Genomic DNA, 15618 nt, shown 5'->3' with positions numbered 1-15618 from the left:
TTTCTACTGACTTCACCATTAACACCACATCAACCCACCAATCATTCTTTCCAGGCTGCCCACATCCACTCTCCAAGTTCCAAAAAGAAAAACAAATTGATTAAAAGCATTTAAATGGAGTGTTTTAAGACAGTGGTTGCCAACCGGTGGTCCGCGGACCACTGGTGGTCCGTGAGGTCCGAAAGGTTGGAGACCACTGTTTTAAGATATACTGGTCTGGCCAGTATTGCTCAATGGTTGGGTGTTGACTTATGACCCAGAAGGTCAGGGTTCGATTCCCAGTCAGGGCACATGCCTGGGTTGCAGGCTCAACCATGGCATGCAGGAGGCTGCTGATCAATGATTCTCTCTCATCATTGATGTTTCTATCTCCCCATCTCCCTTTCTGTCCAAAATCAATGAAAATATACATTTTAAAAAAAGATGAGCATGTTATTTCCAAGATCCTTTGACAGGTAGGGAACTGGAGTATGAGCTGTGCACTTTTAATACCAGCTGACACAGAGCATCTATTCTGTTGTGCCTATCACCACTGTAATTTCTTGACACACACTAACGCCTTTCACCCTCACAAATGGTAGATGTTATTATTATCTCCATTTTTTGATAGGGAACTGAGAGACTGAGAAGTTAATTTGCCCAAGGTCTCATAGGTAGTGAGTAGTGAGGATTCAAATTCTGGCAATCAGGATCCAGAGTTCTTGTTCTCATCCATCATGTTGCATTAGTTCTAATGGTCAAGGACAGCTAGCCAGTCAGAGAGGCAGTTGTAATCACTTTATAGCCAGTCAAATTCAAAGACCTCCACAGGACCACTTCTGACTTGTCCTCTAAAGAAAACTTTTTTGCTTATTGATTTTGATTCCTGTCTGTATTTTATCTGAAATTTCCTCTAGTTAGGCCTTCCTCTGAGAAGCTGTTTGCTTCTTTGTATTTTATGCAAATACATAGTAGTTTCTGCAGCCAGCTGCATACTTAAGCAATAACAATGTAATAGGCCCATATTAAGCACAGCTGGACACCATATTATCACTTGTCATAAAATTCCCAAGGTGTTTTGAATATCCTGATTTAAAGAACACACACACATTAAAAAAAAAAAAATCAACAAATCGCAAATGCCTGAACTACCTCTGAAATCCTGTTCCTGTTTGCTGGAGACACTTGCCTTAGCAGAAAGGAAACTAGGTATTACATTCAACACGGGGGAGGGGGAAGCAGGCAAGCACACACCCAGTCATCGTTCACATTTAGCCAACTTTCTTCCAAGACTCAGTAACAAAGGAATATCTATCTGTGTAATAAAATTTGGAAAGAGGGATGGTTAAGAAAGGGAAATTCAACGGGCAGCAAACTAAGCAAGTCAGAGCCTGGGGCCGTCAATGTCTCAACCATTAGAGAAAGGGCTCCCAGAAAACGAAGGGTCAGTGGGGATGGTGGAGTTCAGCATCCCCGGGCCCCAAAGCTTGGCAGAGCCTCCTACTTGACCTGCAGACGCCCCGTCCCAAAGGAAGGGATTTCCGAAAGGATTTCCCTCTCCCCTCCCCACCCTCCGAGTCAATAATGCCTGCAGCACAAAGTGCACATTCTGGGGGACTGGAGACAACCGGACAGAACGCAAACACCCCAGATGTGGAGCCCCTGCTTCCCGAACCTTCTCAACACCACTCCTGCTTCCCCTCAGAGCTTTCACTTTAGACCAGAGACGCGGAATGGAAGGACAGAGAAGCACGCGCAGGGCCCCTGCAGGGCCGGCGCCCTCCGCCTAGGTGCGCCCAGGAGCGTGGGGGAAGGGGTCGGTGGGCTCCAGAGGTCTGGCGGCGCGCGAGGAGGCGCCTCCGGGTGTGGGGGGACTGGGTGATGGGGGGGTTGGGTGCTGGGTGGGTCCCTTACGGTCTCCCTCAGCTTCCTCTCGTAGTCCAGCTCGCGCTGCAAGCTGCCCGCGCGCTCCTCCGCGGCGTCCGCCTGCTCCTGCAGGCTGCGGATCTTCCTGCGCACCGCCTCCAGCGAGCTGCTCCCCGCCATCGCGCGGGGCGGCGGGCGGGCTGCGGTGGGAGAGGCCGGCTGCTGCGCTCAGGCCGCCGCTGCCGCACTCCCGAACGCCCGGCCGCCCCGCCCAGCCTCGCCGCACGACGGCGGCGCCCCCTGCGGCCCCGGACCAGCCCGGAAGTGGCGGTCTCCCGGGCAGCGCAGGCGAACCGCGGGCGGGTGTGCGAGCGCCGGGGGCGGGCACGGCGGGCGGGGCGGGGCGCGCGCCGCGGACCCCGGGAATTTGCAAACCGCGGGAGGCGCCGCGCATGCTCGCTGCAGCGGGGAGGCTGGCGTAGGGGCACACAAGGAGCACCTGGCGGACCGGATGGGCCCTGCAGAGGAGAGGCCACCGCTCCAGGGATTTTGCTTCGATTCCAAGCGCCTCTCCCCAGCTCCCCGTAGTCCCGGGCAACGGGCCTGGCCGCTCAGGGCGATGGTGCCGCCTGCTGGCGGCGAGAGTGCTCCGCTCCGCATCCCGAATTCCCAGGCGCAGGAGAGAGCGAGCTGAGCGAAGGGTTTGGGGCCTGAATGTGCCTCTCGCAGTGATGGCGAACCTATGACACGCGTGTCAGCACTGACCCGCGTAGCCGTTTCTGATGACACGCGGCCGCATGCCGAGGATGAAACATTTGCGAAATAATGGTTTTTCCTCAAAGTGACACACTACCCGAGTTATGCTCAGTTTTTTGGCGAAGTTTGACACACCAAGCTCAAAAGGTTGCCCATCACTGCAAGGGGACTCTTCCTCCTTGTAAAGAACCCCAGGACACAAGATTCTAACCATAAATAGACCTACTTCTCCAAAACTCACAAAGTGAAAACCACTGACATGTTTCATGTGAAACCTCCTGTTTTAAATGCAGTCTTCCCAGGTTAGAATCTGGTTCCTAGGTCTCTCCTGTCGGTGTCACCTGGGACAAAGAACGCGACTTCTCTGGGCTTCCTCTGTAAAAGTGGGGTTAACAGTAGTACTTCCTCACTGAGCTGATGTCAGGGCTATGAAACAATTAATGTAAAGCGCTTAGCACAATATCTTGTACATACATTAGTTAAGAACTCAGATGATAGCTTTACTTGATATATAGGCAGGCGTTGTTTTAAGAGTTAGGCTGGGGCCCATAACCAGCTGTTTACCCCAGTCCCTCTGCAGCTCACTTTCCTGTCCCTAAGAACAATCCTCTCAAGGGTTCCTTTTGGTTACAGCCGCCGCTGGTTTTAAATTAGCCTCTGAGATCTGGCACCTGACCAGTTCTGGGCTGGACTGGGCTGCCTTTAAAAGGCACACCAAGGAAGACTACCGAACCCTAAGAGAGCCTCTAGCGACAGCTGGGCGAAAATCACGGTGGACAGTATCTCTGGGAACTGCCCTCGGCCAATTTGCCCCTTGGGCTGTGTTTTTAAATGCCTGCTAAGTCTCACGGCTTTCAATCCTCACCTTTCTCAAAGGAGGCCCTTCCAGTCAGTTCCTGATATGTTTAAGTGTGGGAATAATGAAGAAAAAGAAAACAGACTTGACATCCCTCTCCTCCTCCATAGCCCTCACAAACCTCCTTAGCGGTCCTGAGTCGTTTTCTGTGGACCCTCTCAGCCTCTGTGAGATCTCCCAACCCCCAGCAAGGGCCCTCACGTCCTGTAGGGGGAGCCTCTCGCTCTGTTTCACTAGGTCTCCATGCCTAAAGGAGTGCACACTTTGGGGCTCCAACTTTGAGGGTGGGCAAGGGAATGGCTGAGAGCCTCCAGGAGCCAGGGAAACTGCTGGGCACTTGCAAGTGCTTTAAGCAGCCGAGTGACTGATTGTCCTGCTTTTCAAACACCTCGGAAAGTCAGTTTCAGGTGAGCTCATTTCCACGCTGATGTCATTAGACAAGAGTGTAAGGGCAGTTCTCAGCCTTGGCTGCACATTGGAGTCACCTGGGTATTTAAAAAAATACTAATGCTGGGGTTCCACTCCCAGAGATTCTGATTTAATTGGCCTGGGGTATAGCCTGGATTTGGGGTTTTAAAACCTCCCTAGGCAATTCTGTTTAGAGAAAGTTGAGAATCACTGATTTAGAAAGCAAAGACTGACAGGGAATAAAGACTCACATACTGCAGACCTCAGGTATATACAGTTATTGGGGTCAAGGTTGGGGGCCAGAGAGAAAACGGAGCCGTAGATCCCCTTCAGCCTCACTTAGGTGGGATGGCAACAGACTATTCAAAACAAAACCATTTGGGATGCTACCTCAGGAATGACCACCTTTTAAGTTAGGAAGAGCCCAGTTCTGGAATAGGATGTGTAAAGTATGTTGGCAAATTAGAAAAAAATGTTTTTAGTAGTAGTAGAAAAATGCAAGACTGTCCCACAGTTCTTAACTATGTATGTCCAAGGTAATGACAGGGAAATGTCCTTATCACAGATGTAATATAATACTACCTCAGGAAGCTGACCTCTCTCCCACCTCCCCTTTCTCTAGCGACAACTGTCTTGTCCTGCTCAAGTCAACTATTTTTTTTTTTTACTAGTTAGGAATCAGTCTAAATATAGCATTTATTCACAAACTTCTTCCACATCCCTACAGGTTCCCAACAACCTAAAATGTCTTAAAGGGGAAAGTGATCAAAATATACTGCCAAAAAAAAAAAAAAAATGTGTACCATATTAGGGACAGTTTTCCAGTTGGGGAAAAAAAAAAAAGAATCCAAACAGAGTTCCAAAAACCCCCCTCCAGTGCTGGCCCCGCCCCTTCCCCCCAGCTGGCTTTAAATATCCTCTTTTCCACTTCTGCCCACCTCATTCCCAGGCTCCCTTAAACAAGACTTCAATGAAGACCTATAGCTCTACATAGTCACAATAATTATTATCTATTTTTCCTTAAGAATCGGAGTATCTTTTTTGCAGCTTCTCTTGCCTTACTGGGCTACTTTCAAATTCTCTGCATTCTTTACCTTATAAGGAATATCTCTCCTTGATCTATCAGCGGCTCTTTTGAAAAGCTAAATAAACGTCCTGCTGGAGAATTTGGGGGAGACAGACATCCTCCATTTAGCCTTATGGAGAGCACACATCTGATCTACATTATACAATGCGGGCAGAGTTATGTGTTCTTTGGCTCTTTTTCTAAAGCCAGGTAGTTTGTAACTTAAAAATTTTAGCTAAATCAGTGCTTCCCTGAACCCCCTTTTCCAGGAACCTTGATTTTCACTGAAAAAAAAAAATTTTTTTTTTTTTTGGTGGCAGATTCTAACTGTCCCAAGTCTGGATTTCTCATGTACAAACACACTTGGAGATTAGATTTCAAGCCTTTCATACCACAAAAAGCCTTTACTGATTTCAAGACCCAAGACCCTCCAGCAATTTGCATTTTACTCTCAGACAAAATATTCTGCCAGTTGCACTTGGTAGTATAACTTCTGGGCATAGCTTTTCCTGGTACTCATACATTCTTGGAATTGTTCCCAAGGAATTCTTTCCTAATTGGGCCTCTAGGCTTAATTAGCTTCTAGAACGGAATCCAACGGTGTGAAAAGAAGTCCTTTGGAAATCTAATGCTTGGCTTGTCTGACGCAGCGAAGAGGCAAGCTCTTCAGCTAGAAAGATTCCTCCAAAGGGCAGTGAACAGAGTGCTGATAGAGCTTTTGCCTGTTTGCATCACCCCTGAAACTATGTGGTGGTTGTCAGAGGGCTGACAGGTGGGGGTGGGGTGAGCAGGAGGGGCAGGGGGCAGCTAGCTCACTATACCATATAAAGCACTGAGCTATATATAACCCCCAGCTTACTTTTTGGATCTAGTGCCCTCAGCCTGCAGACCCAAGCAAGTATCATCTTCCCAGGCAGATCTTAAGGGCCGCATTAAGGCTTCCCTTCGGGGAAAGGAGGCCTCAGGAGTCTGTGCCCCACCATCAAGCTCAGCCTTCTATGCAAAAGTAGCCCCAAACTAGTCCTTTAATCTAGAGGACAGGCCTCCGTCCCCTGACTAGACACACCACCGACACCAGGCCTCCCCACCCACCAGAGATGGCAAAAGGAAAGAAAGAAATTAGGCATTCCGTTTGCACAAACCTTGGTAAGGACACCTCAGAGGTTTTCTGCTACCAGGGAGGCAAGGCTCACCCCCAGCATCCAATTTCAGCTTCTCACCCCCCACACCCCAGGAGTGGGGTCACAGAAGGAGAAGAAGAGAGAGGAATGGATGAAATATGAAGAACGTGTGCAGTAGCGGTCTGCGGCAGCAGCCAGCGCTCTGGGCCAGGGCAGGGCTGTATGCAGGTGTCTCTCTGGCCCCCTGGGGACTCCAGAGCGGCCCGCGGGCAGGAGGTGAGGGAGGCAGTGTGTGCAAGCACTTACGTCGGTGGCCTTTTTCTCCGCCAGTTCCAGCTTTTCCTGGGCATCTTTGAGAGCCTCGGAGTATTTGTCCAGTTCATCTTCGGTGCCCTTGAGTTTCTTTTGTAGCGACACCAGCTCATCTTCCAGCTGGGAGTTGGCCGTGGGGGACGGGGAGTGGGGGGTGCGGCAGGCAGCGTGATCCCGCAGGGGAGGGGTGTGGGTGCACAGAACCAGAAGGACAGGGACAGCGGGACAGAGAGAGGGAAAGACAGGGAGGGAGGGAGGGAAGGAGAGAGAGAGAGAGACAGTTAGCCATTCGTGCGCCGAGCCGCGCGCCCCGGTACCTTGGCGGCGGTCTCGTCGGCGGCCAGGAGGCTGTCCTCCGCCTTGTGCAGGTCCTCCAGCACCCGGTCCCGCTCGTCCTCCGACGCCCGCAACAGCTTCTCCTTCGCCGCGATGTCCTCCTCCAGCTGCGGGGCAGCGGCGGGCGCGGGCGGCCGGCACGGACCGGGTGTTAGACACACACACGACACCACACACGACACACGGGCGCCGGGTTGGCTGGGGGCCCTCCGGTAGGTTCAAGGGTCCCCAGGTAACCTCCTCTCGCTGGAGCTGGAGGCGAACCGTGGCCCACCTACATCCCGACCTCCCCCAGGGCGAGCCTCCTGCCCTGTCCCCGCGGGCTCAAGCCCACAACTCGGGGTGCCGAAAAACGCCCCATCTTCCTGGCCTTCGGGCCCTACTCTCTAGTCTGTCCCACCTTTGTTCTTAGGGATAAACTCCATGACCCTGTCCCCCCCCCCCCCCCCCCCAGTTCTGTCCCAGTTCTGTCCCAGTTGAGGGTTTATTCTCAAATGCCCAGAAGAACTTCTAACACTTGCTGGACCCGATTCCCTTCAAGCCCGCACGCCACCCCTTCTCACCCCCACGGACCCAAACCTGACTCCCGACCCAGAGAACCAAGCGCCTCTAGGGCTTGGATGGACTTCGGGGGCTCTGAGAGCCACAGAGGGGATACACGTCCTCAGACGGGAAGGAAAAGTTAGAATAAGCCCGAGTCTTGCCCTTCTCCTCTTGCCCCTCTCAGACGCGCGCCCCTGGCCGTCCGGGGAAGGGGGTGGCTCCCCGAGTGCTCGGGGTGAAGGGCCGGGAAGGGGTGTCAGGCCGGGTCCCAGGGCTCAGGGAACCCGGGCGGGCGGGCGGGCGGGCGGGCGGAGCGCCGGCGCCCGGCGGGCTCAGGGCGGGGAGGTGCCGACCTGCTTGCTCCGGTCCTCCGCCGCCTTCTTATCGGCCTCCGCCTGCTCGGCTCGGTCCAAGGCGTTCTCCTTGTCGAGCTTGAGCATCTGCATCTTCTTCTTGATGGCGTCCATGGTGGCGGCGGCGAGGGGCCCGGGGGCTGCGGCGGGAGCGGCGAGGCGAGGCGAGCGCGCGGAGGGGCGGCCGAGCCGGAGTGCGAGCGGAGCCGCCGGCTCCTTCCAGATATGTACTTTCCCAAGGGGACGACCGCATTCCTCAAGACAGCCAATACTTTTTTGGAAAAGCTTTTCCCTCCTGCCCCCTCTCCCCTCTCCTCCCTCCGCCCGCTGCGCCCTCCCCGCTCCTCCCGCGGGGGCTGCGCGCCCATTCGCTGCCGCCTGCCAGCCTCCGGGCTGACGGTGGATATGACTATATATGGGGACCCGAGCCGCCCAGGCGGCGGCCGGCCTGGGCCGCCCTGTTTCCAAACCTGCACCCCGGGGAGAGGGCGTCGGGGCTTCGCTGGGGCCGAGCCGGGGATGGGGCGCTAACCTCTGCCCGCTGCGCCCCCTCCTCTGGGAGCCGGCGCCCCGCCATTAGAGTCCCCAGCCCAGCCGCCCGAGTCACAGGAGCCCGGGGGAGCGGGACAGGTGGCAGGTGTGCGTCGTCCCCCTCAGCCGCTGGACCCCGGCGCGCTCAGCATCAGTCTCCCCACCTCCCACTCCGGGGTCCCCAGCAGCCGCCGACCCCGGCACCCAGGCCTGAGCGCCCCGGGCATCCGCCCAGCGCTCCCAAGCGCTCTCAGCTTGACCGGTACCCTCCTGGGCGCTCACTTTCCGGAAACTAACCTGGAGCAGAGAAAGCGAGTTGAGAGCAAGACCCGGGGGCCGCTCCGGAGACTCTCTGCTGGTGTGGGTCAGAATGCCCGGGAATCTGTCTTCTGCGCGCCCTTCCCCTCAGAGAGGGCTAGTCAAACACTTTAGGGACACAGGACCCAGTTGGCTTAGTTCTCCGTGTGTCAGTGCCTGGCTTCAGCAAAGGGGAGGGGAGGTGAAGATGAAAGAACATTGAGTTTAGACTCGGGAACTTGGTCTCTGGTCTCTATCACCTGCAGCTGTGTGACCTGGAGGAGTTAGCCTCCGTGTCTCAGTTTCCCCATCTTTAAATCCAGATGATCTCCGAGGTGCCTACAGAGCGAACTCTTTATAATTTTTCTTGCACTGATTTCAGGGATTCGGCCTCTTGCCATGTGAGACGCGCAGGCACCAGGTTGCCAAGACGTGGGATGAATGTTGTTAACCCAACTAAGTCATTGCATCCACAGTCATAGCTCTGAGGCCCAGCTCTGTATAGTGAGCTCCGCTTGGAGGCAGCAGGATCTCCGACATCTCTCACTGCCCCCAGCTCCCAATGGGGAAAGCCTGCTCTTTTCCGAGCTTTTGGTGGGAGGGAAAGAAAGGGGGCTGCCCCAAAGCCCTGCCTGAGACTGGCTGAGGTGGAGTTGGTGAGGGTCTCATTAACAGTCCCCATAGAATAATTCACAGCCTGTACTACATGGATACCGAGTATTCCCTGGACGGTATCTGGGCAGATTAGGCAGGCCGAACAACTTGTAAGTCCTTCAGAGGAAGATCAAGTTCCTCTCCAGGATTTTATCAGGTTTCCTCCACTAACCCAACTGCCCAGGAGGGAAAACATACCCTGACCTCATGGTCAGAACAGTAGATCTGGGTGCCTACGGGCTGCACGGCACAGAAACTCACCAGAGCCCTTTAATCGCCACATGTCAGCCCAGCCACTGCGGCACTGACAAAGTCCAAGGCCGCTCAGCAATATACGGATGCGTGGATCACAGGGAGCTGAGTCCCCAGCACAGAGCTCAGCATAGGGGGTAAGAGTAGCGACTCAGGAGTTAGACTCTGTGATCCAAACCTGGCCTAGCCTCCTCCTTGCCTCAGCCATGTTACAACCTTTTTAAGCCTCAGTTTTCTCTTCTGTAAGTAGGTGTAAAAATTCTTCCTTCTTAGGGTTGTTAAAAGGATGAAAATGAAATAAAGAATGAAAAGCACCCTAACTGGTTTGACTCAGTGGCTTAGAGAGAGCATCGGCCTGAGGCCTGAAGGGTCCTGGGTTCGATTCCAGTCAAGGGCACATGCTCGGGTTGCAGGCTCCATCCCCAGTAGGGGGTGTGCAGGAGGCAGCCAATCAATGATTCTCTCTCATCATTGATGTTTCTCCTCTCTCTGAAATCAATTAAAAAATATATGTAAAAGAATGAAAAGCATTTTGTCTAGCACAGTGGTCGGCAAACTCATTAGTCAACAGAGCCAAATATCAACAGTACAACGATTGAAATTTCTTTTGAGAGCCAAATTTTTTAAACTTAAACTTCTTCTAACGCCACTTCTTCAAAATAGACTCGCCCAGGCCGTGGTATTTTGTGGAAGAGCCACACTCAAGGGGCCAAAGAGCCGCATGTGGCTCGCGAGCCGGTTTGCCGACCACTGGTCTAGCACATAGCAAAGTGCTCAGTAAATTCTGGCTGCTTGGGTGACAGAGGGCCAGTCATTTCTCCTCTCTGGGTTTCAGTTTTCTCATCTATAAAATAAGGCAACTGAACTAGAGAAACTCTTGGAGGGACCATATATTACTGACTTTTATTCACTATGTCTAACATAGCAGAGGAACGTGTTTAAGTTTCCTTGAATGAACAGGCAGGGCAGACAATTCATCAAACACACCATTGGTGAGCACTGACGAATATACCACCATAGTATATATCCTTGTTCCACAGGCAGGCACTAGGCTCTGGGATCCTCGAATGAATAAGACATACCCATGCCCTCCAGGGGTCCAGCATGAGTAGGGGTATAGGAATTCAGAGAAGGAAGAAATTGAAATGACCAGTCAGAGCAGACAGAAAAAGACTTCTCTGAAAAGTGGTGTTTTTTTTTTTTTTTTTGAAAAGTAGTGCTTTTAAAACTGATTTTAGAGTAAGGGTAGTAGTTTGTTAGAGAGGAGGGTATTGTACAAGCCAAGGAAAGAAAAGGGAATGTTTGATGGTGGTTGGACAGTAGGTTTATTTGGGGGTGAACTGGGATATGAAGCTGGAGAGGTATATTGGGGGCATTTGGTGAAGGGACTTGAATTCTGGGTTCAGACGTTCAGGTCTTATTGTGAGATTCTCTTCCCTGCCCCTCTCACCTAGGGCCATGTTTAGAGCTATGGTGTCCAACTGTGGATGTCCTGCCCCTCTCAACTAGGGCCATGTTTAGAGCTATGGTGTCCAACTGTGGATATAGAGTTGCACAGAGCCAAAATGTAAAATCCCTTGGTATAACATCATCGATCCCTGGACTAATGGGTTAACACAGCAGGTCCTTGGACTCAACCATTTCCATTTCACCACTGTTGAGATTCTGCCCCATAAATAGCCTGACAGCCAGCCAGACCCAACCCGGCTTCAAGAACTGCACCACTCATGACCTTTCTAACACCAAGGGCTAGGACAAGCAAAGCATGACTTAAACAACAATTTTTTCTTTACTGGACAGGTCTCTCAGTCCCCGGATAGGAAATGAAATAAATAATGAAAAGAGAGGTGGGCTGGACAGCCATGTGCTATGGTATATATATCCCTGTTCACCAGCTGACTGGCCATGACTCCAGGACAGATCCATAGGCTATCCTGACAGCTAGTGTCTGGCCTGTCAGGCAAAGATGGACTGGGACACTCTCGAACTGCAGCTTGAAATAAAAATGTGGAAAGTATGAATCATTAGCTGAGGTTGCTGAAACAGAAAGGTTTTTCAGTCTTGAGCTGGAGATGCCTGTATGAGAATGGTTAAGGCTACTCACAAATATTTAGGCTTTCTGCATAAGCTGGGTCTCGGTAGGATTGCATATCTTTATCTACCCTTCCCCAATTAAGTTAGGTATGGTCATTCGATTTGCTTTGGCCAAGGAAATGTGAGCAGAAGTGACTTATGGTGGACACTTAAAGAGTTAGCATATACCTCACCATGTTCATTTTTAAGATTGTTGCTGCTCTGCCATTCTGGGTTCCCAAGTGGTTATAACCAGCAGAACATCCCCTGTCCCCTCAACTAAGCCTTGGTGGACATGTAGCAAGAGCGACCTATAAACCTTTGCTATTTCAGATCACTGAAATATGGGGCTTGTTTGTTACTAAATCATAACTAGCTTTTCCTGACTAATATACCACCATGCATGAACTAAGTGATGGGTAAGTAGAGAAGTCTGGTTATAGAGGAAGGAGAAGGAGAATGGAGCAGACATAGCAAGATAAACACATACACCATTGAGAGAAACTGGGAGACTATGACCAAATTTCAGTTCTAGGGGTCCTTATTATAATTCCATTTCTTTCCTGAGGTTACATGAGAGAGTCTGTGTTCCATGGGAGGCTGCTCAACATCTGTGGCCCTGAGGTTCTTTCTGTGTGTAACCTAAGAAAAAAATCCAGGAGATTTCCCCCAGTGTTTGGCATTTAGTCATTTCTCAATAAATGTTTGTTGAATGATTGTTTATTGGCTATTAGCCATACAAATAAGTAGGAGAAACAGTGTCTGGGAAGGAAAGATTTAAAAATTAAGCTCTGCCCAGCTGGCATGGCTCAGTGGTTGAGCAATTACCTATGAACCAGGAGGTCATGGTTCGATTCCCAGTCGGGACACATGCCTGGGTTGCAGGCTCGATCCCCAGTAGGGGGCATGCAGGAGACAGCCTATCAAAGATTCTCTCTCATCATTGATGTTTCTATTTCTCTCTCCCTCTCTGAAATCAATCAAAATCGATATTAAAGAAAAATAGGCTCAAAAGACTTATTTAAATTAAAAATATGGACTCTATATTTTCTGAAGAATGAATATAAGTATTGTGATAGGGTAGGACAAATGTCCAACACATATTTATTAGACACCTTTTGTGTACAAGGCATCTAACAAGATTTTATGGAATAAAGGAAGGTGGAGAAGAGATGGATCTTTTCCTCCAGAAAAAGTATCGATCTATATATATGTTACAGGGTAAATCTCTCTCGCTGAGGGGGAGGGGTCACTTAATGTGTATTTTCCACCGTGTTACCATGGTCCCAAATGCTACCTGGGCTCCCCTCTGGCTGTGAGGATTCCACAGCTCAGGTGTGCCAGGAGAACTTTAACAGTAAATATGCTCCTGCCCCTGCCCTGTGAGAGCACCCATACCGGCCATACCCTATTTCCCAATATTTGTTTGGAAAGGAGTCAGCACTCACTTGAATATATGCATTAAGGGTTGTTTGTTTAAAAACAAAACAAAACAAAAACCTCATTACCTGATAGTCACACCTTGTTTAACATCAAGAGCTCTACCTGTGCTCCGTGACTCCCTCAGAGTCATCCGTGCTGACTCAGGCAATTAAGGGCAAGTGAAGAATCTATAATTAAAACCCAGAGACAATGGCTTCTTCCACTGGGTTCTGGAATGCAGCATGTTATGCTCAGGGCTCATTGTCCCAAGGAACAAGATCCAGCGTGTTCTCTTCATATACAATAGGGTTTTCTTTCTCAGGGATCTGTGATACTACCATCAGGACACCAGGAAAATAGGTCTGCTTCCGGGGGTGGGGGGGCTTGGCACTCCGAGGAAGGTCTTCAGGCCATTGTGGATGCCTTTCTCCATTGCCTAGAGCAGTGGTCGGCAAACTCATTAGTCAACAGAGCCAAATATCAACAGTACAACGATTGAAATTTCTTTTGAGAGCCAAATTTTTTAAACTTAAACTTCTTCTAACGCCACTTCTTCAAAATAGACTCGCCCAGGCTGTGGTATTTTGTGGAAGAGCCACACTCAAGGGGCCAGAGAGCCGCATGTGGCTCCTGAGCCGCAGTTTGCCGACCACGGGCCTAGTGACACACGGCTGGTTCTGATTCTGCTGCGAGGCCCCTGAGTACGCTTGCTACCTGGGTGGGTTTGCACTGGCAAAAATGCTTCTCCCAGTCCAAAAGGCAGTGAATTTTTCTGCCTTGTATCTCACCTTCTGTTTTTTAACAGTAGCAACGACGTAGCAATTCAATCAAGCCGATGTGGGTGGAATTTAACTGTCTCAAGAACAGCAGTATTGCCTAAGTATGTCAAGTCTGAAAAGCACTTGCAAGTTTATTACCGCCTCACAGCCTCTTACGGCAGCATCAGGATGCCTGCTAGTATTCCCACTTTATAGAGTAGAAAGCTGAGGGCAGTGGCTGGCTCAGGATTAACCAGCTGGGAGGTGGCAGTGCAGGGACAAGAGCGAGGGTATCCAGGTCCCAGCGACAGGGCTCTTTTAATGAACCATTCCCCAGTCTGTTTTTACATTAATATTTGATTTCACATTGTTATGCAAAGTGCTGAGGTCCCAGAAAAACCTCAGTGTATTGTTCTTGGATTCCCAAAGAAATAACCCGGAGGACTGGCTGTGAAAGACATGGGCTTACTAGGACTTACACGTACACCAGAGGCGGCCGACCAGTGAGCCACCGCTGAAGTGGAACCACTAAGTCCCATCCGGTTGGCCAGCTGGTGCTATTGTATTGACGCCACCCAGACGTTCCAACACAAGAAAAACAGAGAAAAACAGGGCACGCAGGGGATCTAAACGCTAGCTGTTTACAATCCAGGCTCACATCTACAAGCAGTTTCTCTTTGGCCTTTAGCTTCTGGCCAGGTTCCCAAGGTCTCACAGTCCGCTTACAGATGGCCTTCACTATATTTCCCACAGGGTGGGATGGGGAATTGGAGCATGGGAAGGGGCCCATGTTCCCATTCACCATTCACATATTTAAAAGCAACACATTATACGGTGAAGGGGAGACGAGAGGGGGCTGCGAGAGGTCTTTTCTACATGTGAACATGGTTAAAAGGTGAGAGTAATGAAGCTGGGACTAAAGGGGCGTCTTATCCTACACGGGCCAGCTTGGGACTGCATCCCAGGCTCCTAAACCCACCCCATACTCAGCTAATGGGAGAACCTGGTGAGAAAGTATGGTTGGGCCAAGGACATCTTTTCTACTCTGCACTTATGGCCCAAAATGGGACAAAAAAGGATAAGTTCACAAAGATAGAAAGGCAGGTATGTTCATTTTGTTCCTGGTAGCTTCAAGGGAGAGTTTGAGGTAATCGTTAGAAATCTATACCGGCGTCTCTCAAAACCCCTGGGTTGGCCAAGGAATGAGCACCATTAATCAACCCAGGCAGAACGTTTGGGGGGAAATGAAGACAAACAACGTGGTCAGGACAGCGTGTAGTGCCTGCTCGAGCCGCAGCCTGTGCCGAAATAAAAGCATCCCCAGGCGTTGCAGTCCGGAGACCTGAGCCAGCCTCCGGGGCCACATCGAAACTCTGGGATGGTTTTAATCATCACTTCCCGGCAAATCCCACATTCTTTTTGTATTGGAGGCCACCTGTTCATCTTTATAATTTTATACTTGGTTCTCAGGTTTCCAATGATGCCCTTAACAGGAACATATGTGAACGTGACCTTCGCAGTCTCCTGGGTGGCAAGCAGAGCTCTCTCTACTCTGACTCTGCAGATGGTGAAATCTGATGCAAAGACGCCGTGGATGTGGACAACCCCGGTGCCTCCTGCTCTAACGGACGTCCTCCTTCCACTCATCTGGGCTCTAGCAGGGCCACGGTGTTAGGAAAATGCAAAATGGGGATTTCTGAAATTTTGTTCCAGCACCTATGCCAGACCCACTGCCGAAAGCTTAATTTGGGGTTGATGCTGTTTGGTTTGGAGGACTCTGGGTAGGCCCAGGTTACTGAAAATAGACAGTGGACTCTTTGTTTTTTGTAAAAACCCTTTCTTGGCTGACTAGCAAACCCTTTCTTCCCAAGTACTTTCTACTGGGACCCCAGCTTCTCCTTAAGATAGCCTATTTTTCTAAAGTATTAAATGTATTGGGGTAACATTGGCTAATAACATTATATAATTTTCAGATGTATAACATAATTCTACATCTGTGTGCTCTACTGCGTGCTCACCACCCGAAGTCTAGTTT

At 50.7% G+C, this 15618-nt stretch overlaps 1 protein-coding gene across 21 annotated transcripts in view; it reads right to left on the bottom strand.

The window, feature by feature from the left end:
• The window catches only part of TPM1 (tropomyosin 1), a 29547-nt gene extending 21687 nt beyond the window's left edge, over positions 1 to 7860 (bottom strand). For 2 of the 21 annotated variants that reach the window (XM_079767807.1, XM_079767817.1), the window contains exons 1-2: positions 7597 to 7858; positions 6359 to 6484 (exon numbers count right to left, since the gene is read on the bottom strand). In XM_079767807.1, coding sequence (XP_079623933.1) covers positions 6359 to 6484; positions 7597 to 7710 — 240 coding nt within the window. In that variant the 5' untranslated portion in view covers positions 7711 to 7858. The other 19 variants (XM_079767805.1, XM_079767815.1, XM_079767806.1 and 16 more) reach the window with 14 other exon arrangements.
• Positions 7861 to 15618: the final 7758 nt, after the last annotated feature.

This window comes from Cnephaeus nilssonii, assembly GCF_951640355.1.
Source record: "Cnephaeus nilssonii genome assembly, chromosome: 4".
NCBI classification, from domain to species: Eukaryota; Metazoa; Chordata; class Mammalia; order Chiroptera; family Vespertilionidae; genus Cnephaeus; species Cnephaeus nilssonii.
The sequence above is the reverse complement of the archived record's forward strand: the minus strand, read 5'-3'. Positions and strand labels throughout refer to the sequence as shown.